The sequence below is a fragment of the Phascolarctos cinereus genome, unplaced genomic scaffold (assembly GCF_003287225.1).
Source record: "Phascolarctos cinereus isolate Bilbo 61053 unplaced genomic scaffold, phaCin_HiC Scaffold_5;HRSCAF=322, whole genome shotgun sequence".
NCBI classification, from domain to species: domain Eukaryota; kingdom Metazoa; phylum Chordata; class Mammalia; order Diprotodontia; family Phascolarctidae; genus Phascolarctos; species Phascolarctos cinereus.
The window spans coordinates 355,548,403-355,573,892 of record NW_027555958.1 but is presented as its reverse complement, the minus strand read 5'-3'; the positions used below and the strand labels follow the sequence as shown (position 1 = coordinate 355,573,892).

At 43.8% G+C, this 25,490-nt stretch overlaps 1 protein-coding gene across 1 annotated transcript in view; it reads left to right on the top strand.

Annotated features, from left to right (window-relative positions):
• Positions 1 to 221: 221 nt before the first annotated feature.
• CAPN2 (calpain 2) overlaps positions 222 to 25,490 on the top strand; it is an 88,330-nt gene continuing 63,061 nt past the window's right edge. The window contains exons 1-2 of the mRNA XM_020982187.2: positions 222 to 697; positions 10,260 to 10,329. Of these exons, the coding sequence (XP_020837846.1) occupies positions 461 to 697; positions 10,260 to 10,329 (307 nt within the window). The 5' untranslated portion in view covers positions 222 to 460. The remainder of the gene's footprint in view (positions 698 to 10,259; positions 10,330 to 25,490) is intronic.

Genomic DNA, 25,490 nt, shown 5'->3' with positions numbered 1-25,490 from the left:
AGCCACTGCGTCATCTTTTCCCGACTCGGTGCAGAGGCACCAGTGGGCCCCCTAAATCCGCAGCCTCCTTGGCGGGGGGCGGGGGGGTGCAGCAGCTTCACACGGGATGGGGAGCAGAGGTGCTCTGTGCGCGCGCGCGGGCCCGGACTGCCAGCAGAAGGCAGCACTTGTCCGTCCCTGGGCCTTGGCTCCTCCCCCAAAGCCTCCGGGCCCGGAGTCCGGCTGCAAAACGGCGCTGAGTTAGGAGACAAAGCCACACCCAGCCCTCTGCAGCGGGTGAGCTGGTGGGGTTCTTCCCTCCCCGGGTGAATCACCCCGTCCGCGCGCAAGCTAGCAGCAGCAGCTCCAAGCGTCCCTGCTGTACCCCTGCAGCCGCTGCAGCCTCCCTCTCCTCCTGGGCTTCCCCCGCGCCTTCTGAGCCCCATTTCCCAGGCCGTGGCAGCAGCCCAGGACCGGAGCCATGTCGGGCATCGCAGCCAAAGTGGTGAAAGATCGGGAGACGGCGGCCGGCCTGGGCACTCACGACCAGGCGGTCAGATACCTCAACCAGGACTACGAGGAGCTTCTCAACGAATGCCTGGAAGAAGGCAAACTCTTCCAGGACCCTTCCTTCCCGGCGATTGGATCTTCCCTGGGGTTCAAGGAACTGGGACCGTACTCGAGCAAAACTCAAGGCGTCGTCTGGAAGAGACCCACGGTAGGCAGTGCACTGGCAAGATGTTTTGGGGTGGGGTGGGAAGCTAGCAGAGCCGGGAGAGGGGACAGGAATCCCCTCCTCCCCCAGCCACGCCTGAATTAGAGAGGAAATGCCAGGCGGTCAGTATGTACGCCAGTTTGTATCTCCACTTCGTGTTCCCCTCAATGCCAAATCCAGGACATTTATTAAATGGTCCGTTGGATTGAGCTGACGCGAATTGAATGGAATCATCCATCCACACTAGAGTTAATACTAGCCCTAACTGTTAGCTGACACTCTTAACTAAAGCACTGTTAGGTGCTCTGGGTAATGTGAAAGGCAAAAAGGGTGGTGCGGCATAGGCTCTACGCCCAGGAAAATAGAAGCAGAATCCAGGCGGAAGGAGAATCGCTCAGGAAAGAATCAGCTGCTCCCTTATACAGAGCAGCCAACCAGAGTTCAGCTTTGCTTACTCTACCGAAGGAACCGAGATTACTCAGTGCAAAGGACTTGTAGGAGGGCTCCTTGGGGGAGCCTGGAACACATGTAATCTTTCCACCCCACCACACACAGTACAAAGCAAGACTTTCCAGGGCGAGCCTGGCCGTCATCAGAACTCGGCGTCTGCAGAGTCAACATTAATCAGGAGAAAGCTGACAGAGATAGCTAGCTCCTCAGAGATTTGGGATACCCTGTTATGGGTCAAAGTCTGACGATAAAGGGAGAATGGACCGTAAGGAAAAGCAGCTGAGAAGCAGATGTTTGAGGAGCCACGTAGCCTGGTGCATTATAGAAAGAGCTTGGCGTGAGCACTGTGGAGAAGCTGGAGCTTGTCCCATCTCTACCCCTACATCAGGGTCCATCAGTGTTGCTAGGCCTCAGTATCCTCATCTGCAAAATTAATTCATTTCTATACAGAAAGTATTCTGTGTCTCCAATGAAAGCCGGTTGAGCTAACTGGTAGTACTTTAACTGGAGGTAAAATTTGGGAAGGAAGAGATAACTCCAGAGGACTCATTTTCATGGTCACTCCCACTTCCTCCCACGCCCAGGCCTGAGGCTTCTCTCTAATATTGCCTCTTTTTGCCAAGACTCCCTCCCTTTTCACACACCCATAAACTTCCAGAAGTCCCAAGGCAGGCAGACAAGCTGGTCTTTGGATATTTTCTGCCTTCCCAGTGGAAAGGTGTATGCATATTAAACAGGTGTACCTAGTGCAGGGGCCAGCCTACTGGCCTTCCACTTTTGAATTATTCATCAACATTCTGTTTACCAGAGCTGAGTGAGGAATTTGGGGAAATCTCTCTTTGAGATCGTTGGGATGATTGAAAAGGTGATTGCCATCTTATACCCTCTCATCTGTGCCTTTCCCTTGAGCTGCTTTCTCATTTTCCTACAACATTTATGAATGAGACAGAGATTAGTTGTTTATTCTGGTTACAGTGAGCTATCCCTGGCCTCATTCAGCCTGATCAGGTATCTCTTAGCTACATTATGGACTTTGCTATCCTTCAGAAAGGAAGCCAAAAGCATGAAAAAAATTTCTGAAAATACATGGAATAATCCTTAACAATAAGAGCCAAATGTACAACTAGCGTGGGGCAATTGGGCTGTGCCCCTAATGCTGACATCGGGGAGTAGAGAGTTAGAGGGGGTAGGGAAAGGGTGTGATTTCCCCCACCTACTCTAGGAAGGTTCCCAGCTGTAGCTGTCCACCAGCTGGCTTCCTCCCTTGGCCTCAAGGAGGCCACCCATCCCCATGGGGTTCGTCATGCCCTTTGTGCCCCTCTGGGGGGCCCCTCCTCACCCAAGCTCTGGATCTCCAATTAGCTACCTAACCTGTGGCACAATCCTGGAGATCGGTGGGGGGTCAGCCACAAAGCAGTTGCCACTGATCATACCAGTGGCTATGAACAGGTCCTCCTAGTAAACTCAACCCTAATACTTCCTCAGTCACTTTTTCCTCTGCCCTTACTTTCTGCTGCACCCACTGAAGTCCCTTCTCTGTTGTGGTCCAGTGGTGAGGTCACTAGATTTAGAATCAGAGATCTGAATTCAAATTCTTCTTCTGCTACTTACTACCTATGTGACTGTGTGAATCACTGTAACTAGGCCTCAGTTTTCTCATCTGTTAAGAAAAAAAAAAAACAACCAGGTGGCATAATGGATAAAGTGCTGGGCCTGAAGTCAGGAAAACTCATCTTCCTGAGTTCAAATCTGTCCTCAAACACTTACTAGCTGTGTGACCCTGGGCAAGTCACTTAACTCTGCTGGCCTCAGTTTCCTCATCTAGAAGAAGGAAATGGCAAACTCCAGTGGTATGCCAAGAAAACCCCAAATCAGGTCACAAAGAGTCAGACACAGCTGAAACAATTGAACAAAAAAGAAAGGAAGGAAGAAAGGAAGGAAGGAAGGATAGAAGAAAGAAAGAAAAAGAAAGAGAGAAAGAGAAAGGGTTGGATGAGATGACCTCCAAGGTCTCTTCCAGAGTTAACTCTAGAATCCACAATCTCTTTTGCAGATTCCTTCCACTTTCTGGGTCTCACTGAATCCTAACTATCTCACCCGCCCCAAGTCTGGCAGCTCCTTTCTGACACCCCAGACCGGGAAGAGGAGTGGCCACCTTTCCTTCATCCCCACTGCTACTTTCAGATTCTCCTTTTGCCAGCCTCACCCACCAACCACTCTTCAGCCTTTCAAGTCCACTCCATCCTGTCTAAAGTCTTTGTTGTAGTCCTCTCTGGACCTCCAGGTCACTCTCCTTCTTGCCCGATAAATTCACTACCTGACTTACAGTCTGCCTCTCCACTTCAGCCCCTGCCCCTTTGGAAGGCCCTGCCTTTGCTCAGTTCCTCAGGCTCCTCAGCTCCCTAGAGGTCTCTCTGCAGTCAGAACCCTGCATAGAGATGGTCATACCTTAAGTGTTCTGCCTTGCCACCCCTCCCAGGACCAGCCTTAGCTCGGTTAAACTGACCCTAGGTGCTAAAATTCCTATGGATATGCAGGATGTGCACACACCAGGCTTTTAGTTATAAAGTAACTAGTCATACATTTTGATGAATGAAAAAACCCAAGAGACAGAGTTTCTGGGTAATTAATAATCAGTTTATTAATTAGGCTAGCCAATAATAAATTCCTTAGCTTCTCTCAGTAACCAAAGACCCCCACTGGAGTCACTGAATGCTTTAAATAGCTTTGTAAAAGGGGATGCCCTGGGAAGTGAAAATTAACCCTGATTGGTGGACATTTAATGAAGAGGTGGGCTGGAAAGTCTTCAGCTCCTGAGAAGGTGGCTTGATCATACACAGCTACCTCTAGCAGGCTGGGCAGAGGAATCCACTTCTATCCAGACCATTCTGGTTGGTTTTCTCCTTCATGAGCTGGGTCATCCTAAATTCTAATGGAGGATGAGGACAGGTCTGTTCTTCTTGGGGCAAGGACTTGCCCAGACTCGATTCTGTTTACACTATCATCAGTCAGCCATGTCTTTCAGAGACTGACTGACCTTCTACACGGTCTGAGCCCTGGAGGAGGAAATAAAAAGCCTGGATCCTAATTAATGATGGGTTATTAATGTAAGAGAATAATAATAGTTTCTCTCAATATTATCATATACATATCCTTCAATACTTGAATATAAAGAGCTTTTCAGATATTTTCAAATAAGTCTGTTTAGGGGCAGCTAGGTAGCATAGTGCACAGGGCACCATTCCGGAGTCAGGAGAACCTGAGTTCAAATGTGACCGCAGACACTTGACACTAGCTGTGTGACCATGGGCAAGTCACTTAACTTCAACTGCTTCACTTCCCCCCCCAAAAAAAGTATGTTTAGATGGAAATGTGATCTCAGCAATGTGGGCAGACCTCTGGACTTGGAGTCAGGAAGACCTGAGTTTAAAATACTACTTTAGGGGCAGCTAGGTGTCTCAGTGGATAGAGTACAGGCCCTGGAGTCAGGAGGACCTGAGTTCAAATCTGGTCTCAGACACTCAGATGCTTACTAGCTGTGTGACTCTGAGTAAGTCACTTAACCCCATTGCTTAACCAAAAAACAAAACAAACAAAAAAAAATCCTACTTCAGACATTTATGAGCTGGAAAATCCCAAGCAAGTCACTTACCCTCTCTGTCCCTCCATTTCCTCATTTGTAAAATGAGAAAATTGGACTGACCCTCTAAGGTCCCTTCTAGCCCTGAATCTGTATTCACCTTTATTAACCCTATGTTAGCCTTTCTCACACATTTTCACCCTGTGATTGTTGGCCATCGCTTACCATGATTCCTCCTTAAAGCATCTAGAAGCCTATCATTCTGGAGGCCTTTCAGTATCTCACAAGGACAGGGCAGCACTTGGGGTATCGCTCTGTTATCTCTTGTTCTCTCTTACCTGTTTCTCTGACCATTGATAAAGTGACTATCCTTAATGGTGTCTTTAACAGCTCTTCTTGTGTGTACATCATGATTAGTAATAAGCTTACTCCTACTCATGCCCACCATGCATCTCTGTATAGCACTGCAATTTGGATTCTTTGGAGATTGTGATGGTCCAAGATTTACAAACAAACAAACATTGAAACAGGTCTGTTAAGAAAAACGGACCTCATGTCAGGAGGCAACTTGAGAACATTGAGTGCATAAAACAGCTGCCCAAAGACAGTCTAGCTTTTGTTTTTTCCTCCAGTTTAATTCTGGACCGTGGCAGCTAGGTGGCACAGTGGATAGAGTGCCAAGCTTGGACTCAGAGAGCCTCATCTTCTTGAGTTCAAAGCCAGCCTCAGACATTTACTAGCTGTGTGACCTTGAGCAAGTCATTTAACCCTGTTTGCCTCAGTTCCTCATCTGTAAGATGAGCTGGAGAAGGAAATGGCAAAGCACTCCAGTATCTTTACTAAGAAAACCCCAAATGGGCTCACAAAGTCTCAGACACAACTTAAATGACTGAACGACAACAATTGTAGGCCAAGCTCACTGGCAATCTTCAGTGCCTGTCCTAGGTGCTGTCTATGTACTAATGGTCTAATTCAGTGGATTGTCCATCCAGATGCATGTCATGGTATGGAAAATGAATGTTTTCATCAGTTTGGCTTTTATTGTGTATGTTGTTAGGCTGATCTGTTTTGAGTAGTCATGGAGCTCATTGAGGAGCCCCTGTGGTATTCGTTCTGTGACTTGATGCCATCTGTATGCTATCATCTGCAACCAGTGGTATCTCTATAGACCTCACCTTCTATAGAGTAGTCATCCTGCATTTGGACTCTGAAGGTTATGTTTTGTTTTGTTTTGTTTTGTTTGTCTTGTTTTTTTTCTTTTCGGTGAGGCAGTCAGAGTTAAGTGACTTGCCCAGGGTCACACGGCCAGTATGTCTCAAGTATCTGAGGCTGGATTTGAACTCAAGTCCTCAGGACTCCAAGACTGGAACTCTACCCACCACGCCACCTAGCTGCCCCCAGTTTCATCTTCTTAAGTGCCATTTTTCATCTAGCACTCTGTATACTGAGGTATTGGGTCCAAAAAGTCATGGCTGCATTGTCATCAGTCGTGAGAATGCATCATAAAAATGCTGACAATTGTATTCTATTATCTATTTGTTCTTTTCCCAACATAACATTGAAATAGCATTAGTGACTCCATTTTGCCTTTATCTACCTTTTGTGAAGTTAAGCCTCAAAGTTGCTTGAGTTTGGAGAAGTTACAAGGATAGTCCCCCTTCCCAAGAGTCACCCAACTTAAAGAATTGCACGAAACAACTCCTTTTTCCTTCTTTCCTCAGTGTCTCCTGATTGTCTCCCAATTCTCTCCAGCCAACCCCTCCCTCACCTCATTACCTCCGGATCCTCTCCTTCAGTAAGGAACCAAGTGTCTTAACCCTTTCACCCTGTTTTTCATTCCCTCCAAACTATATTAATTGGGTAAAAACCAAAGTTCTGGGTTCTTGGCTACTGAGAACCTTGAACCCAGTTTGCTTTGCCATTGCATGCACTGCTAAATAAATTATTTGTCTGATTAGTACTCGGTTTTATTACTTAACCAGTCTTATATATAAGTGTTCTAAGAATGATCAGTCATTGTTGGGTCTCACCATTAGCTTTCTGACGTCCTCCATCTTGTCAAGTAAGTACTGCAAATATTATCATCCCTATTTTACAGTTAAAGAAACTGATGGTCAGAGAGATTAAGTGACCAGGGTTGCCCAGCAAGGGAGTGGAAGAGCCAAACCTCAAACCACGTTCTTTGACTTCCGTTCCAGGGCTCTTAATACTATATCCTGCTTGTTTGGCAAGCTGAGTCTGGTAAATACAGTACTTTTTTATAAAGAGGCTGCCAAAATCAGGGGCCCGTTCACTCAGTCAGCTAGATTAATGCTAGGCTAGCAAGCATCAGTGCAAAATTTGTTCCATTTGCCCAAGCAGATAAGCAGCCTCTTTGTCCTGTCATCACCAGCAACAACCAAATGGAGGTTTTCCTGTGATGCACTGATTGTGCAAAAGGAGACATCTGCCCTGCTGTAGAATGTGATTCAGAAACCACCTCCATGCTCAACTGGGCTAAGGAGAGGTGAGGACCAGAGCAGAACCCAGGCTTACCCTGGGAAGTTCTCAGGGAAGACTGAAAGAGGGCGTGAACTTGGGGGGCTGGGATGGACACACACACACACACACACACACATACACATTCACTCTACATGTGCAAAATTCATTGTAGACTCTCGGAGTCTTTGATGGGCATACCGCTCATACAGTGTTGAGTAATCTAAGTGCTAAGAGTCACCCAGATTAAATTCTCACTTCCTGTGGGAAGGCACTGTTAAGAACCAGGAAACAGACACACCCTATTCTCCTATTAACAAGTTCTAAGCCAGAAATCTCCAGAGCTAGAATCCAGCTTTCTTGAAAGGCTCCCTTGAAAGACTATTATCCCCAGAAGCTTACCTCTGTCAGCCAGTCCAACAACAGAAACCAGTGAAGTATTGTGGATAGAGTGATGAATTTGGCTTGAAGGGCCTTAGTTCCTCTGCCACTTAGTACTTAAGGGACTTGAGGTAAATTGCTCAACCTCCCTGGGTCTCAGTTTCCTTATCTATCAAATTAAGGAGTTGGACTAAATGTTCTCTATGCCCCTTCTCACCTGTGTAGATTGGCAGTCAACAAACACTTATTAAATCCTTGCAATGTGCTAGTTGGGGGAGGGGGCAGGAGGGAATACAAATCTAAAAATGAGACAGTTCTTGCCCTCAGGGAGCTTATATGCTACCATCCTAAGAAACAAGATTAGAATTGATAATATCTCACAGTTATAACTCTTTAACATTTGCTAAGCACTTTACAAACAGTAGATTTGAGCCTCATAACAACCCTGTGAGATAGGTGATATTTTTATCCCCATTTTATGGTTGAGGAAACTGAGGCAGACAGCAGTCAAGTGACTTGCCCAGGATCACACAAGCTAGTAGGTGTCTGAGGCAGGATTTTAACACAGATCTCCCTTGACTCAAATTCAAACATTCTTTTAACTAAAACATGCACAGAAAACTGTAATGAATAATACCAAATTGTACAGTATAGAAGTGGTAAAAATACAGTCAGTATATACTCAGAGGGGATGGAGATTAAGAAAGAAACAGAAAAGATGAGGGAAGATTTAGCGAAGAATGGATAAGGATTTAGGTAGGTAAAGGGGAGAAGAGAGGATTCCAGGCTAAGGAAGAGTACATGTGTGGTATAATAAAGGGGACATTGGAATGGAGTCAGAAGAAGTCCGCAAGCATTTATTAAGTGCTTACTGTATGCTAAGCATTGTGCTAAATTCTGGGGGTACAAGCAAAAAGAAAGACAGTCCCTGCTCTCAAGGAGTTTATATTCCAGTGGGGGAAGACAGCATGTTAAAGTGGAGGGAGGGGGTGTGAGCAGGCGGAGGAAGGCCGTTAGGGTCAGGATGAGAACCAGGAGACAAGCACTCAGACAGTTGTGTGGCTGGACACATCACTTTCCTCTCTCAGCCTCATCTGTAAAAAGGGATGACAGTACTTACACAGCCTGCCTCACAGGGTGGTTGTACATTGTAGAACACTATAGGAAGATGAGCTACTAAAAAAAAAAGTGAGTTGTTATTAAAGGGAGTGACAAGAGATCATCTCTACATGAAAAAAGAATCTGCTCTGTAAAATACATGTCAAGTGGTCTGGCTCTTGCTTAAAAACTTTTAAGGGAGGGAAACCCGCTTCCTCCCTAAGTGGCCCAGTCCACTCTGGGAGGTGGCTCTAATTGGTAGAAGTTTTTCCTTACATCAAGCTATCTTTGCAGCTTCAGTCTGTTCCTCCTGATTCGAGGTGGCACAGTGGGAAAAGAGCTGGGTCTGAAGTCAAATCCTGCCTCAGGCACTCACTAGCTGTGTGACCCTAGACAAGTCACTTAACCACTGTCTGCCTCAGTTTCCCCAATTGTAAAATGAACTAGAGAAGGAAATGGCAAACCATTCCAATATGTTTGCCAAGAAAACCCTAAAAGGGAGTTTCTTGACTGAAATGACTGAACAACAGTAGCAAACCTTAGTATATAAATGTAACCTGTTATTATTATGCTCTCCCTGCCTCTTTCATGCTGCTGCCACACAAATCTTCCTTAGGCACAAATCTGGTCCTGTCACTGATCTGCTCAAACTTCTCTTTGGCTCCCTATGACTTAGACAGTAAAAAGTTCTGATTCTTTTACTTCTCATCCAAGGCCTCCCGCAATCTGGTGCCACTTTTCCGTTGGGGCTTTATCTCTTAATTTAGTACTTCCTTCTACATATTGGAGGCTCTTGCAAAACTGAACTGCTTACCGTCCCTGTGCACATTTCAGACTCTTGCCTCGGTACTTTTGCTCATGCTTTTCCCTGTTTCTAGAATGTTCTAACCTGACCTCTTTGCCTATTGAATTCCTATCCATCCTTTTAAGCTCAAATCATACGCCATCTCATCCGTAAAGCCTTCCCTGGTCCCTTCAGTGAGTGATGATATTTTTCCCTAGGTCCTCATAGATCATTTTTTCTGCACTTCTCTTCATTTATCATGTGATTTTGGGGGGTATTATACTTATTAGGCAACTAGATGGCAAAGTGGACATTTTATTGGATTTAAATGATGAATATCTGAGTTCAAATCCTGCCTCAGTCACTTATTAGCTGGATCACCCTGGATAAGTCACTTAACCTTTCTCAACCTCAGTTTTCTCATCTATAACATGGGAATAATAATAGCACTTCACCTGTGAAGATCAAATGAGATACCATATGTGAAATAATATATACTATATAAATGCTAGCTGTTTGTCCTTCGTACCTATCCTCCAGGAGAGGGGTAAGCTCCAGGAGGGCAAAGACCAAGACTTACCTAAACATCATGTCATATTCTTGACCAATCGCAGTTTGAGTAAACCATACAAGATAATGCCTACAAGTCCTATAGGTATCGTGCCCCAAGGGAAGATTTCCCCTGAAGAAGAGAGAGGATCAAATAAGAAATTAGACAGCTTAATTAGATGATAATTGGACCCTGGAGGGGGAGAATACTGGCACTGATGGTACTTCATGGCTCTTGTTCTCAGGAGATGTATTCTGATCCCCAGTTTATTGTTGAAGGAGCAACCCGCACGGACATCTGTCAAGGAGCCCTAGGTAAGTGACCGAGAGACAGACCTTCACAAGAGTCCTGATGGTGGGGGGTTCTCTGTTCTCTTTGACTTTACAGCCTTTACATCTAGCATTTTGATTTCCCTCCGCAAGAGCTTTTCCAACCTAACATTGCTTGTGTTCTGACAATTTTAGTGCTCTCAAAGAGCTGTGATGCATTCAGTCAGTCTTTCCAATGAAGCAGATATCCATCCCCTACTAATACCTTAGTATACATTCTTCATGAGCTGCTGTGTTCCAAATAGTTCATCCCCTGGTGACCAACCCTCTGGGAGACAGGTCTCTTCCAAATCTGCTAGGCTAGTTCTCACCCAGTCCTTTGGCTAGTCCATACTTTAAGTCTTTCTAGCTGTTGGCCTTGCCAGATTTTGCCTTCTGCTAGCAAAGCCTGTGAGAAATTGGAGTAAGCTCCACACCACAGTTAGGTGTCAAAGTGGCCAAGAGCCACCAGCTGAGACAGAGAAATGCCCAGATCATGGGAGAGAGAGGTAAAACATTTATTAGGCACTTACTAATGCTGTTGTTTCAGTTCCTCTGTCACGTTCCACTCTTTATGGCCTGTGGACCTTAGCGTGTCAGTATTGTCTATGGGGTTTTCTTAGCAAGGATACTATAGTGGAGTGGTTTGCCGTTTCCTTCTCCAGCTCATTTTATAGATGAGGAAACTGAGGCAAACAGGGTTAAGTGACTTTCCCATGGTCACACAGCTAGGAAGTGTCTGAGGCCATATTTGAACTTAGGTCTTCCTGATTCCAGTGCTCTATCCACCAAGCCACCTAGCTTCTTCTAGTGCCTGGCACTGTCAAGTGCTAGGAATGCAAATATAAACAAGCAAGACAGATCCTGCCCTCAAGAAGCTTACATTTTCTAATGGGAGAAGATAGTACATAAAGAGAAGATGGAAAAGGAGAGGAGGGTACATTTGCCAGGTGTGGCATGGAGATGGCCAGGATCCAAACAAGAGAAGTCAAAGCTGACCTATCAGAGCCCAGGCTGATTCCAGAGATGGAGTTCAAGGTTCCAGTAGGGGGAGGTGGAGATGATGGGATGGCCAAGAAGGAAACACAAAATCTCGGAATTGGAAAGGATCTCAGAGGATCAAATTTGCCTGGCACATAATAAGTACTTAATAAACACTTGCTGACTTGATTTGACTTGAATGTGTGGGGCCAGTATAGTCTGTATTTTACTCAAGGAAATTTTTTCTAGGACTATAAAACCGCCAGAATTGGGGGACAGAGCAGTGGGAGGAATCTGGAATGCTGCTGTTATAGGGAATCCTGACCACTGAGTAATCGGAGCTCAGCCCCATCCTAATGACATTACCCCAGCCATCCCTCCGCTGTCTGGATTAGCAGCCCAGTGAAGAGGGGAAAGTGACTCATTGTAGAAGAAGAGGAAACTGTGTGTGCTCTGATGAAGGGTAATTAGTACACTGTTAGATTTGTGGCTTTTGCCACACAAGGTCACCATGGTATTGTAACAACAGGGAAGCCATTTATTGATCTCAGGGCAGGTGTTATATTCATTTGAAAAAAACAAATTCCATGGAATAGTTAAATCAGAAAGCATATCTAAAGCCCAGCTCTTGGTAGGTTCTGAATGTAACTTGTGTTGTGATTTTAATCTACATAGGGCCTGAAGACTAGGCTATTGCCAGAGCTTCTTCTGATAAAAGCCTTCCTCCAGCTGGAGCCGTGGGCACGCTGGGACTGGATATTCTTAGCTGTGGCTTCTAGTGGCCATTGTTCAGAGCACACATGGAGTCTATTTATAGCAATAGGGCACTACAGTGGTGTGGATGAATGAAGTGCATTAATCACTAAAGAGACCCATTTTTAGCCATTAATTTATTTTAAACACATTTTATTGGACTTTTGTTTATACATTGCCCAGATTTCCCCCTCTATCCCTCTTCTACCCCTTTCCAAAGAGTCATCCCTTATAACAAAGGCATTTTAAAAAACAGAGAAAGAAAATGAGTAACAGGGGAAAAAATCGTTAAAATACATTTTTTAAAAAGTCTGATGTTATGTGCAATATTCCTTCCCACCCATGGACTTAAGCCCCTGCAGAGTAGCAGGGGGAGGTTTCTTCTCACATCCCTTTTTTGGGGCCAGTCTTGTATTTTATAATTTCATAGCATTCAATTTTAATTTTTAGTAGTATTTTTTTTCCTTTTATATTCACCGTTGTGTATATCGTTTGACTGGCCTGTTCACTTTAATCAGTTCACATAAGGCTCTCTGTCTTTCTCTGTATTTATCACGCTCTTTATTTCTTATAGCACATGGATTTGTTTAGACCAGGCCTGCACAACATACAGCCTGAGAGCTGTGTGCGATTTCTGTGGCCCATGAATAATGTAGGGTTGCCACTGCACACTCTCCTATTTGTCATGTGACCCAAGGCAACCAACCATCATCTGTCTGTAGTCTAACCTATCTGGGACCCAAAGAAGTTTACAAGTTGTGCCCGTCTGGTTTAAACTGTCTCCTGTCAGTGGGCATCTACTTTATTTCTAGTTCTTTGCTACTATAAAAGTCCTACCATAAATATCTTGTTGCATATGAAACACTGCTTTTTGTCAGTGACCTCCTTGGGGCATATGCTTAGCAGTGAAATCTTTGAGTCAAAGGGTATGGACATTTTAGTCATTTCATTTGCGTAATTCCAAATTGCTTTTCAGAATAGTTGTATCAATCCACAGCTCCACCAACAATGTGTTACTGCCTCTCTACCACACCTCCAATATTGACTAGTTCCATCTTTTGTCTTTGCTGATTTGCCAAGTGTAAAATGGAACCTTGGGGCTATTTTGATTTGCATTTATCTTATTATTAATGAATTGAAGCATTCTTTCATATTAATAGTTTACAAATGAATTATTTGTTAATATCCTTTGACTGCTCTGCTGGGGAATTAGCCATTAGCTTTAATCTCTTCAACCAAATATTTCATCAGAACTATTATGCTCTGCCCTGCTCAGATCATAGTAGTTTGTTCAGTTTTGCATCCCACGTCCTAGAAAGGGCATTGATAAAGTGAGAAATGACCAGAGGAGAGTCTTGAAGGGCCTTTGTTCCATGCGATATGAAGATCATTTGAAGGAACTGGGTATGGTTAGCCTTGAGAAGAGAAGACTAGGGGGAAGATAGTTGTCTTCAAGTATTTGAAGCACTATCTCGTGAAAGAGAGATTAGACAGGGGCAGCTAGGTGGCACAGTGGATGGAGCACCGGCCCTGAAGTCAGGAGGACCTGAGTTCAAATCCGGCCTCAGACCAAACACTTGACACTTACTAGCTGTGTGACCCTGGGCAAGTCACTTAACCCCAACTGCCTAAAACCAAAACAAAAAAAAAAAAAAAGAAAGAGACATTAGACGCTCTGTTTGGTTCCGAAGAGCAGAACTCGCTGCAATGGATGGAAGTTGCAAGAGGCAAATTTAGGCTTGAAGGGCTTCCTAACAACTTTTATTGTTGTTTCAGTTGTTTCTAACTCTTCATGACCCCTTTTGGGGGGTTTTCTTGTCAAAGATACTGGAGTGGTTTCCCATTTCCTTCTCCAGTTCATTTTACAGGTGAGGAAACTGAGTCAAACAGGGTTAAGTGACCCAGGGTCACACTGAGGCCAGATTTATCCATTGTGTCACCTAGCTGCCCTTCCTAACAGTTAGAGCTGTCAGAAATTAGAATGGTATGCGTTGGTGGTTTCCTTCACCCACCCACCCCCAGCTCAGAGGTCTTCACACAAAGTCTACATGACCATCATAGCAATAACAACAACAACAGACGACCACTTCTTACCCCATACGTTACAAAAAGAATGTTTTTAGGTATAGTATACAATGAGTTGCAAATTCTTGTTGATTCTGCTTCCACCAGGTAGATTGACTCTGTTGGCTTGGCTCTGTTTCCTTCTGTCTGCTCCCAAGACCATGATCCTAGTTCAGGGCTTCATCACATCTCATCTAGTTTCTTGAAATAAGCTCCGGTTGGTTTCCCAGTCTTCAGGCTCTCCCTTATCCACTCTAGCCTCCGAGCAAAGGTGCCAAAGTGATTTTTTTCTGAGGCATTGGTCTGACCGTGTCACTGTCCTACTCAAGAAGTTCTAGCACCCTGCTCAAGATGGTCAAACTTAAGCATTTTAAATGAGTGCTTTTAAAAGGATCAGGTTTTAGCATAATTGTCTGTAATCACTGTGTGCTGTGATTTTAGCTGTGGTGTGAAAAACTAAGTGTTCAGAATTCTCATCCTTCCGTTCTTTTTACTGCCTCATTTATTATGATCCACTGAAAGCTATAAACCAAACAAGACAGCCTGATACCAAAAAAATCTATGTATTACAAATTGGATACCTTCTCTTGGTAGAACATTAGCTTAAAATAAACATTTAAGAATAAGTCATTTATATTGAATACTCTCAGTATGAACAGAATTTGTAGTATCTTGCAGGGGAAACTACTGATTGTCAAATGATCGTATTATGAAATGGTGTTTAGAAAATAGTCATAGTAAGTGCTGGTTACATAAAGGTACCAAATACAAAGCATACACAGACATATGACTTCATACATTTCACATGAATATAAATGTATAATGTAAACATTTGAATGTACTTGTTAAATTTCCTGTGTTTTAAATGCTTATCATTCCATTAAAATCTTAATTTGAAAATAATTTTTTTAAAAAAAAGAAGAAACCCTAGGGTAGCTAGGTGGCGCAGTGGATAGAGTACCGACTCTAGAGTCAGGAGGACCTGAGTTCAAATCCAGCCTCAGACACATAACACTCACTAACTGTGTGACTCTGGGCAAGTCATTTAACCTTAATTGCCTTACCAATTGAAAAAAGAAGAATCCCAATGGTTCTCTCTTGTCTTTAGGATCAAATATAAACTCTTCTATTTGCCTTTTTAAAGCCTTTGACAATTCCCCTTCATTCATTCTACTTTCCAGTTAAACTGGATTTCTTGGTATACTACATTCTGTCTTCTATCTTAATACTTTTGTAGATAGAGACTGTGTGGCCCATGCCTAGAATGCACTCGGTCTTTACTTTCTCCTCAGAATCCCTAGCTTCCTTCAAAGCTCAGCTGAAATGCTTCGTCCTACAAGAAGCCTATTGTGATTCCAGGTGTTAATAATGCCCTCCCCCTGGGAATTATTTTAGGTTTAAATTTCCGTGTAGATGTTGTTTCCCTCCGGTAGAATCTAAGTCCCTTGAGAACAGGAACAGTTTTCATTTTTGTCTTTGTAATCCCAGAACCTAGCACAATTTCTGTCACACGGTAGGTACTTAACAAATGCTTATTGCTTGAATGAATGTCTAGAAGGCCCTTGTTGTCCCCTCCAACTCTGAAATTCTGTGAAAAAATACAGAAATTTTGTCTCTTTGACACTGGAGGTGTTGACAGTAATATTGTTTCTTTGATGCTTTAAGGATTACAGGCTTTTCTCTTGACCCTGCAAGTTTTATTATCCACGTTTTACAGATGGGGACATTGAGACTCAGAAGTGTGATTTGCTAACAGTTATTTAGTGTTTCAAATACATCCTTTTCATTTGATCCTCACAACAGCCCTGTGAGATAGGTGCTGGACTGGACCTGTGATTTCTTTAGTATAGGGAATTCCCAGCTGAGGAAAGTCCCTTCACCAATGCAGGTCAGCACTTCTTTTGTAACTTATAGTCTTAGATTGTTGCCTGGGAGCCCTGAAAAATAAAGGGACCTGTTCAGGGTCACAGAGCTCCTATGGCTCAGAGGAAGGACTTGAAGCTGGGTCACTTTGGCTCTGAGGATACTTCTGTAACCATGATGCCATACTGTCTCTCATGTTGCTAAGGTAGGTGCTACAGGATTATTATCCCTATTTTACAAACAAGAAAACTGAGACTCAGGTAAAGTCACCTGCTGTAGCTACAACCCAGGTCTTTTGGTCCAAAGTTCACTGCTCTTTTCAGCACACCAAGTCTGGGCATTACCAAGAAGGAGAGCGTTTGGGAGAAGTCACAAACTGATCACTCTGAATAATTATTTCAGCCCAAATATTTTTGTTATTAAAATGAATATTCTGAGTATGAAGGAAGGAAATATCGGGGGGGGGGTTCTAAAAACATGAAAAAACAAACAGAACTGGTTTGGGGCCACAGCCCAGAGGGCTGAAAAACATTGTTACCTTATTTTTGGATGCCTGAAATACCAGAGCTCATTTTTAGCAGGAGAAAACAAGCCTGTGTACATTCTTGAGCTCTCAGGCAATACCAACCTGCGAATGAGGTGCTCTGAGAATGTCAGTAAGTTGACCAAAATGGGAATTATAGATTTAGACCTTGACTAGACCTCAGAGGTATGTAGTGAATGTACTACTTTACCTTTGGCCCACAGAAATTAGATTCATTGGCTGCTGTGGGCCATCAGCCTCTGTCCTAACAGATCTCAGCACATTGTTATGGAAAGACCACTGAACTTTGAGTCTGAGCCTGTGTTCAAGGCCCAGCTCCTCCACCTCACTGTGCGATAGTGGGTCATCACCCCCTACCTCTGCACTGTAGGAAGAGGTGCTCCCACATTTCCTCTGGGGCCAAGATTGGTCAAGTACGGGTAATTCAGTGCTTGGCTTCATTTTAGTGATATCATGACCATCATGTGTATTGTTCTCCAGGTTCCTCTTACTTTACCCTGCATCAGTTCATTCAAGCCTTCCCTTGTTTCTCTAAATTCCTTGTATGTGTCATTTCTGATAGCACTATAAGATGCCATTACAGCTCACATACAATAATTTGTTCAGCCATTTACCATTTATGCTTACTTTTTACATCCTTAGTTCATTCGGTGAAAGGGGATCTGTTTGAAGGAACTGGGGATGTTTACCTGGAGAAAGGGAGACTCAGTTGAAATATGATAACTGCCTTTAAATATTTGAAGAACTAAAGCAGGGTTGGGGAACCTGCAGCCTGGAGGCCACATGTGACCTTATAGGTCCTCGGATATGGCGTTTGGACTGAGTCCGCGTCTTATAGAACAAAATTAAGGAGATTTGTTCTCTGAAGTTTGGATTCAGTCAAAGGGCTGCACTTGAGGACCTAGAGGGCCACAAGGCCATGGTATCCATGGCCTCAAGGCCAGAGGTTCTCCACCCCTGGACTAAAGGGTTCAGATCCCCCCACTAGATGTAGTTGCCTACTAGTTGTATGAATTTGAGCAATTTGCTTAACCTGTCTGGTCCTCAGTTTCCTCATCTATAAAATGAGGGGGTTGGGCCAGATGGTTCCTTCCCAGCTCTGGCTCTATGATCCTTTTGTGATCTCATTCAGTCCTCACAGTAGCCCTGTGATGTCAAGTGCTGTTGTTATCTCCATTTTTCAGATGGGAAAACTGAGGTTCAGAGTGGCTGAGTGACTGATAGAGGAGAAAAGGAAGAAGCAGCAGGCTCTGGATGCCTGAGGCCAAGGGAAGAAGTAGGAATGGGCTTGAAGGGAAGGTAAAGGAGAGGATGCAAGGGGAGCCGAACACAAACTTGCCTCCTTCACACTCGCCTCCTTACCCGCTGCCCACCCTATGCATGTGCCTGTGGAACCTGGTATAAAGGAAGGAAGACCCTGCCAGAAGGTGGACACCATGGCCCAGCCATGGGAGAGGCCCCTAGAGCATTGTCCTCTCTCCTGCCAGAATTTGGTTTCTTTCTGTTATTCTTAAAAAATTTCCACTGCTAATAGAAGAGAGAGAGAGAGAGAGAGAGAGAGAGAGAGAGAGAGAGAGAGTGTGTGTGTGTGTGTGTGTGTGTGTGTGTGTGTGTATATGAGAGAGAGGGACAGAGAGACAGAGAATGAGAAAAGAACAGAGAGGGGAGGGGAAGTGGGGGGAGAGATCTTTCGTCTTAGATCATAAGCAACGCGAGAACAGAGACTGGTATATCTTCTCTTTACACAGGGTGTCCCTAAAGTCTTAGCCCTTTAATAGGCCGTGCTGTGCAAACCAGGATTAGATTTGCTCTGTTTGGCCCCAGAGGGCAGCATTAGGAGCCATGGGCAGAAACTGCAAAGGGGAAAATGTAGGCTTTCTATTAAAAAGTTTCCTAACAATTAGAGTTGTCCAAAAGTGGCATGGGCTACCCAGGGAGGTGGTGGAGTCCCCTTCCCTGGAAGCCTTTAATCTTTAGTGGCTTACAACTGCACTAGGACTTTGGGGACACCTTGTCTATTCCCACTATAGTGCTTTACATAGCAAAAACTAGACGATAGTGAAAAGTAGTAGCTTGGCATAGTAGAATAAACTCTAGCCTGGGAGCCAAACAACATGAGTTCAAATCCTGACTCTGATGCTTCTGTCTGTGAGTCACTTAACCTCCCTGAAATCTCAGTTTTCTTATGTGCAAAATGGGGCTGAAAAAATCCATACACTATCTACTTCCTAGGTCTGTTGTGAAGATCAAAAGAGATGATATGTAAAAGCATAGTTCCCTTCCTTTCCCTTCTCCCAGAAATGTTAACTGATAAATCTGAGGGCTAAAGAAAAAAATTATATATACAAATATATGGATATACTTATACACACATATATATATACATACATACATATGTATGCATATATAAAATATATATGTATATGTTCATATATGTGTGTAAATGTATATATATTTTAACATTTTTACACACACATACACACACACACACACACACAGCCAGTCTGATTGTTACTTTGACCAAGCCTCCTAAAGGGGACTGTGCTTGCCAACTCATGGCTCATTTTCAGGATGGCCTCAGTGCAGCTGCAGACACAGAGAACTGTCATCAGTCAGCATAAAGTCAAACAACTGTAGGCCTCGAAAGGCTCTTAGAACCCAGCTGTCTAAATCCCTCATTTTATAGATGAATTAACTGAGGCTCATAGAGAAGGAAGGCAGAATAGCGAAAGGCAAAGGCCAGGGAGGGCAACCAGCATGATGAAGGGCCTTGAGTTCTAGAATATTTAGGCTGAATATTTAGACCTGGAGGGGGGAGGAGAGAGGAGGAGCGTGACAGATGTCTTCAAGTATTTGAAGGCCTGTTACCCGGGTAAAGGATTAGATTTGCTCTATTTGGCCCTAAAGGGCAGAATTAGGAGCCATGGGCAGAAGTTGCAAAGGAAAACATTTAGGCTTTCTGTTAGAAAGTTTCTTAACAATTAGAGTTGTCCAAAAAAAAGTGGCTCGGGCTACTTAGGGAACTAGTGGATTCCCCTTCCTTGGAAGTCTTTAAGCCAAGTCTGGTCGACCATCTGTTGGCTATGTTACAGTGGGGATTCCTTGCAGATGTGATTTGGAGTCAGATGGCCTCCCAGGTCCCTTCTGACTTTCAAACTCAGTGATTCTCTTGAGTCCTTTCCCTCTAATTTATAGTTAGCATGGTTTTCTAGGATTTGGCTGGGAGTTCTCTCTCCAGCAAGGCAATGGTTAATCCAAAATGAAACATCTGCCTGCTTTCCCAGAAGTTTCTGGTTTGGAGCTTCTCCAGATGAATTCAGATCAGGTTACAGAAGCGAGCTGTCCAAGGACCACATGCGCAGTGCAGAAAATGGTTGTATGGAGAATCAGCTCAGCAGAGAAAGTGTGGCTTCCGCCAGGGAAGCTAAAAACCAAGCCTTCCTCTTCAGGCTGCATGGCTTATTTTGCTGGGTGTTTACACCTGACAGAGGGCCATGTCCCCTTTTCAGATAGGGCTTTGGGATATAATTACGTATCACCAACCCTACTCTTATGGGTAATTTCCACATGAAGGCAGAATAAAGCCCTAGGTTGGGCACCTCTTCATGCTGGCTGTTTCTGTTGCTCTGCTACTGCTCACAGTGACCAAAGCTGCCTCTTGGGTCCTAAAAGGTATCAAAATGTTATCTTCCTGTTATGATGGCAAGAGAGCTAGATTTGAAACCTGAAGAACAGGTTTTGCTCATACCTGTGTGACCCTGCAAAATTCACTTATGACCCTCTCCAGACCTCAGTTTCCTCATCTGTAAAATGAAGTTGGACAAATCACCCCTAAAGCTCTTTCCAGTTCTAAACCTATGACCCAATGACTTGGGAGGGGGGGAGCACTTCAGCTGTTTCATCTTTGATTCTGTAAATTATGGGAGTGGTTTAAGAGTATCCACCAAACAGACCCCTAGTTTTCTGACCTAGCTATAGTGTAGTGAAATGAGTACTGGGTTTAAGATCAGTTTAGAATGAATTGAGGTTAAAGCCTGCCTGTATGACCTTAGACAAGCCAATTCAGGTTGTGTGTGTGTGTGTGTGTGTGTGTGTGTGTGTGTGTGTGTGTGTGTGTGTGTCTGTGTCTGTCTGTTTACTAGTCTATAAAATAGAAATTATTAGACATAGCCTACCTAATTCACAGGGCTATTGGAAGCCTGCATTGAGATAATGAATGCGAAGGGCTTTGTAAGCTGTAAAGTGTTATCTGTATGCATTGGCTATTATTATTAGTGAAGGGGGATGTTGATATTTCAACCTGAGTAGGCAATTATTTCCTGGCACTCCTAGATATCAACTATTCAGATTCTCCACTTACCCCCGGGAGCCAAAAAAAAAATTCTGTAAGAATGATTAGATTTGCTCTGTTTGGCCCCAGGGGGCAGACTTAGGAGCCATGGGCAGAAGTTGCAAAGGGGAAAATGTAGGCTTTCTATTAAAAAGTTTCCTAACAATTAGAGTTGTCCAGAAGTGGCATGGGCTACCCAGGGAGGTGGTGGAGTCCCCTTCCCTGGAAGCCTTTAATCTTTAGTAGCTTACAACTGCACTAGGACTTTGGGGACACCTTGGCTGTTCTCACTATAGTGCTTTGCATAACAAACACTAGTCAATAGTGAAAAGTGGCAGCTTGGCATAGTAAAATGTGTTTGTTATGAGGACCCACTGAGATAACACATGTGAATTATGAATCTCATGTTATTTTTATTATGAGGCTCTAAGATTCATAACTCACATGTGTTATCTCAGTGGATCCTCATAACAACCCTGTGAGGTGAGTGCAAGAGGTATTTTATATTCCCATTTTACAGGTGAGTAAAGGAAGGCCAAGAGAAGGTGACTTAGTTGCTCATCAGTTAAACCATGGAAAGAAAGCTGTGAACCCAGGTCTTTCTGCCTCTGCAGTATCATCTACTGCCACTGAATACCATAAGTGGAAAGAAAGCGTTTGGGTTCTATATGTATTACCAAGAACGTGATACAAATCATAAATTTAAAAATGAGAAACAAATATACTGATTTGCTAAATGCCCCGCCTATAGTTTAAACCTTGAATCAAGTTTGAGGTTGAACCAAGCCAAAGTTGCTTGTATTGTTTTGTTTAATTTTTTCAAACAACCACATATCTAATGACCGAGTTAGAACTGGAACCAAACAGACAACGGTTTCCTGAGATTACTGGGCAGGGCAAAGCCAAGGCATCAGAATATCCCTGAAATAAAACAGCTCAAGCCCCAGAGACATACATGCAAAAATGAGCATTGTAGGTCAGATATCATTAACACTTTAGGGTTTACAAAGGGCTTTCCTCACAATAATTCAGTGGAGTAAGGGGGACCAATAAATGTCATTTCATCTTGGAACTGAGAAAACCAAGCCTTAAATAGGTTAGTGCCTGGCCAAATGCCACATGGCAAGGAGAGCAGGATCAGAACTCAGACCCTGGTGCTCTGACTCTAAATACACACAACCCCAGTCATCCTCCTGCCTCTCTTTGCTGTAACTCCCAGCATCTTCACCCTCCAATCAAAAAGTGGCAAAGAGAAATGAAGAAAATAGGCTTGTCTTAATATAATAATAGCTATTACTTACATAGCATTTTGAGGTTTACAAAGCATTTCACCTGTGTCATTTCATTTTATCCTTTCAGTAACCCTCCAGGTGGGTGCTAAATAAAAATAAATATGCCTGCTTTACAGCTGAGGAAACCAAGGCAGACAGTTAAGTGACTTCCACAGCTAAGGAGGCTAGATTTGAACTCAGCACTACCTGACTTCCAAGTCCGGTGTTCTATCCATTGGGCCACTTTGCTGTTTATCGAGGATAATCTTCGAGATGCCTTGATTGGGAGAAAATGTATTTGAAAATTCTGTCAGTCAGCAGCCTAGGCTCTCATGCCACCTTCGTTGTTGTTTGTCCTTCATTTTTGAAAAAGAAAAATGAATGATCTCACGGGCTATGTCTTGACTTGAGGGTGATTTGGATGTAAGTGAGGCAGAGTTGGGCAAAGTTGACTGCCTCACTTTCTTCCAGAGTCATTAAAGTCCAGTAGCAGGACAAAAGTCAGACTACCTACATTCTTTACTTAACTGTTTAAGTAGGTGGGGCAGTAAATGTAAATAGAATACCCATTGGGGCAGAGAATCTCCATTTTGGATCACACTAGGATTCTCATTCTGATTGAGCCCTGGAGTGTACTCAGCAAAATGACCTTGGTACTTTTGAGCTCAATTTCCTGACACATGGATTAGCAGATTGGATGATATAAATCTACTGGCCAAAGCCTGTGGGTTTATTATTTTTTAAAATTTATTTATTTATTGTTTTCAGCATTCACGTCTATAAAATTTTGAATTCCAAATTTTCTCCCCGTCTCCTCCTCAAGACAGTGTGCAAGCTGATATAGGCTCTGCATATACATTCATATTAAACATATTTCCACATTAGTCAAGGCGTAAAGAAAAATTAGAACCAAAGGGGAAAACCACAAGAAAGAAGAAACAAAAACAAAGAGAGAGAGAGAGAGAGAGAGAGAGAGAGAGAGAGAGAGAGAGAGAGAGAGAGAGAGAGAGAGAGAGAGAAAGTAGTATGCTTTGATCTGCATTCAGACTCCATAGGACTGTATAGTTCTTTCTCTGGATAAGGATAGCATTTTCCATCATGAGTCAAAGTCTGTGGATTTAGAAAGGAAATGTCAGTAACAGCTAGCATCTAAGTTGAGGTTGGCACACATCACCTCATTTGAGCTTCACAACAACTGTGTCAGTTTGACAGATATTATTATCCCCATTTTACAGATGAGGAAATCAAGGCTCATAGAGGTTGAGATGACTTGTCTATAATCACATAGCTGAGGAGAGATTTGAACTCAAGTCTTCCTGATTCCAAGCCCACCTCTGTATTCATTATTAGGGTCCCTTTTGGATAGTATATGACCCTCTCTCCTCTCATTCTGTCTGTCTCTCCGTCTTGGACCCTGTCTCTGTTTCCCCTCCCCCTTCCTCCCACATATATGTAGTTGGAGAGGAAAAGGAAGAAAGGAGAAAAAGGGGGGAAGGAGGCATGGAGTGAAGAAGGTAAGAATCAAGTGGGGGGTAATATGGACCTTAGAAGTAATCTGGTCAGACCCCTACACACATTTTACAGATGAGGAAACTGAGGCCTAGTGAAGTTAAGGCCAAGGTCACAAGCCTCAGAGCTGGAATTTTGGCTCAGTTCCTGAAATTCCAAGTTCAGTGCTCTTCCCACTCCTGAAGCTGAGCAGAGAGAGTAAGGGAGTCCATGTTTAAAAACCAGGTCCTTCTTTTGAGTTCACAGTCCATCTGAAGAGGAGAACCCCGGGTTTGTATGGGAAAGTAGCATCACAACACTCAGACATACAGATAAAGATGAAGGTTGGAGTCAAGGTTGTAAGTATGAGAGGTATGACCAAGGATCTCACAGATAGTAATAGCTGACAAATGGCTCTTTCAGGGTTTGCAGAGCACTTTCCTCTCGGGATATCATTCATCCCTTGTAAGGTAGGTACCATCCTCATTTTATAGAGGAAGAGAAATTGTCAGAGCCACTTAAAATATTTTATAATATTATTTGAGAAGCTGATTCTTCTTTTGAAGAGGGCCCTATAAATAGAAAGCTTTAGGAAGTGTGTCTTTAGCTGACGTGGTGAAGAAGGGCAGTCTTCTGTGCTGTATTAAAAATAAAACCAAGCTGAACACACACACACACACACACACACACACACACACACACACACACACAGAGAGTGGTGCCAGGCAATAGTCAGACATAAGGCAGAGAATGTCTCAGAACAAAAGGAAATAAGGTATATGTAGTTCACCAGTTCCTCTCTGATTCACTTCCGTTTGTACGTACTCCTTCATAGATTCCAACACTGCACTTGGAGTCAGGAAAAACTGGGTGGCAGCTGGGTTGTGCAGTGGATAGAGAGCTGGGCCTGGGGCCAGAAAGACCTGAGTTCAAACGCAGCCTCAGACACTTCCTAGCTGTGTGGGTTCCTCAGCTATAAAGTGGCGGTCCTAACAGCACCCGCCTCCCAGGGTCGTGAGCATCCAGTGAGGTGATATTTGTAAGACAGCACAGTTGATCTCTAGTCTGGCTTGTGTGCCCTTGGTGCTGCTTCTCCTGCTGGCACAGAGCCTGGCACATAGTAGGCCCTTAATAAATGCTTGCTGATTAATCAGCAGACTACCACCCCCCAGAGAAGACGGAAGGAGAGGGAAGGTCCCTTGATGGGGTGGAGGGCCGCAGATATCCAGCGGACGTCAGCATCAACCACCTGCTTCTTCCACTCCAGTTCAACGGGGGATGTTCCTAGTCTTTGGCTGATACTGTCCCCTTAGAGTTGGAGAAGAAGCAAATCTCCCCCCACCCAATCCCAGATGAGTTTAACCCTTAACTCTGATAACCTACTACCAGTGTGACCTTGGACAAATCACTTAACTTGTCTAAGACCTCAGTTTCCTATGTAAAATATGGGATTTATTCTAGATCAAGAGCGGAGAATCTTGGGCCTCAAGACCACATGTGGCCCTCTGGGTCCTCAAGTGCAGCCCTTTGACTGAATCCAAACAAATCCCTTTAATAAAAGGATTTGTTCTGTAAAACTCGGACTCAGTCCAAAAGCCACACCCGAGGACCCAGAAGGCCACATGTGGCCTTGAGGCTGCAGGTTCCCCACCCCTGTTCTAGATGGCTTCTGAGGTCGCTTCTAGCCCTAGAGCTATAATCCTATGAACTAAAGGCAGCTAGGTGGCACAGTGGATGGAGTGCTGTGTGTGGAGTTAGGAAGACCTGAGTTCAAATCCAGCCTTAGACACTTATTGTGTGACACTGGGCATGTCATGTAATCTTGTCTGCCAGTTTCTTCAAATGTAAAATGAAGATGATAATTGCACCTACT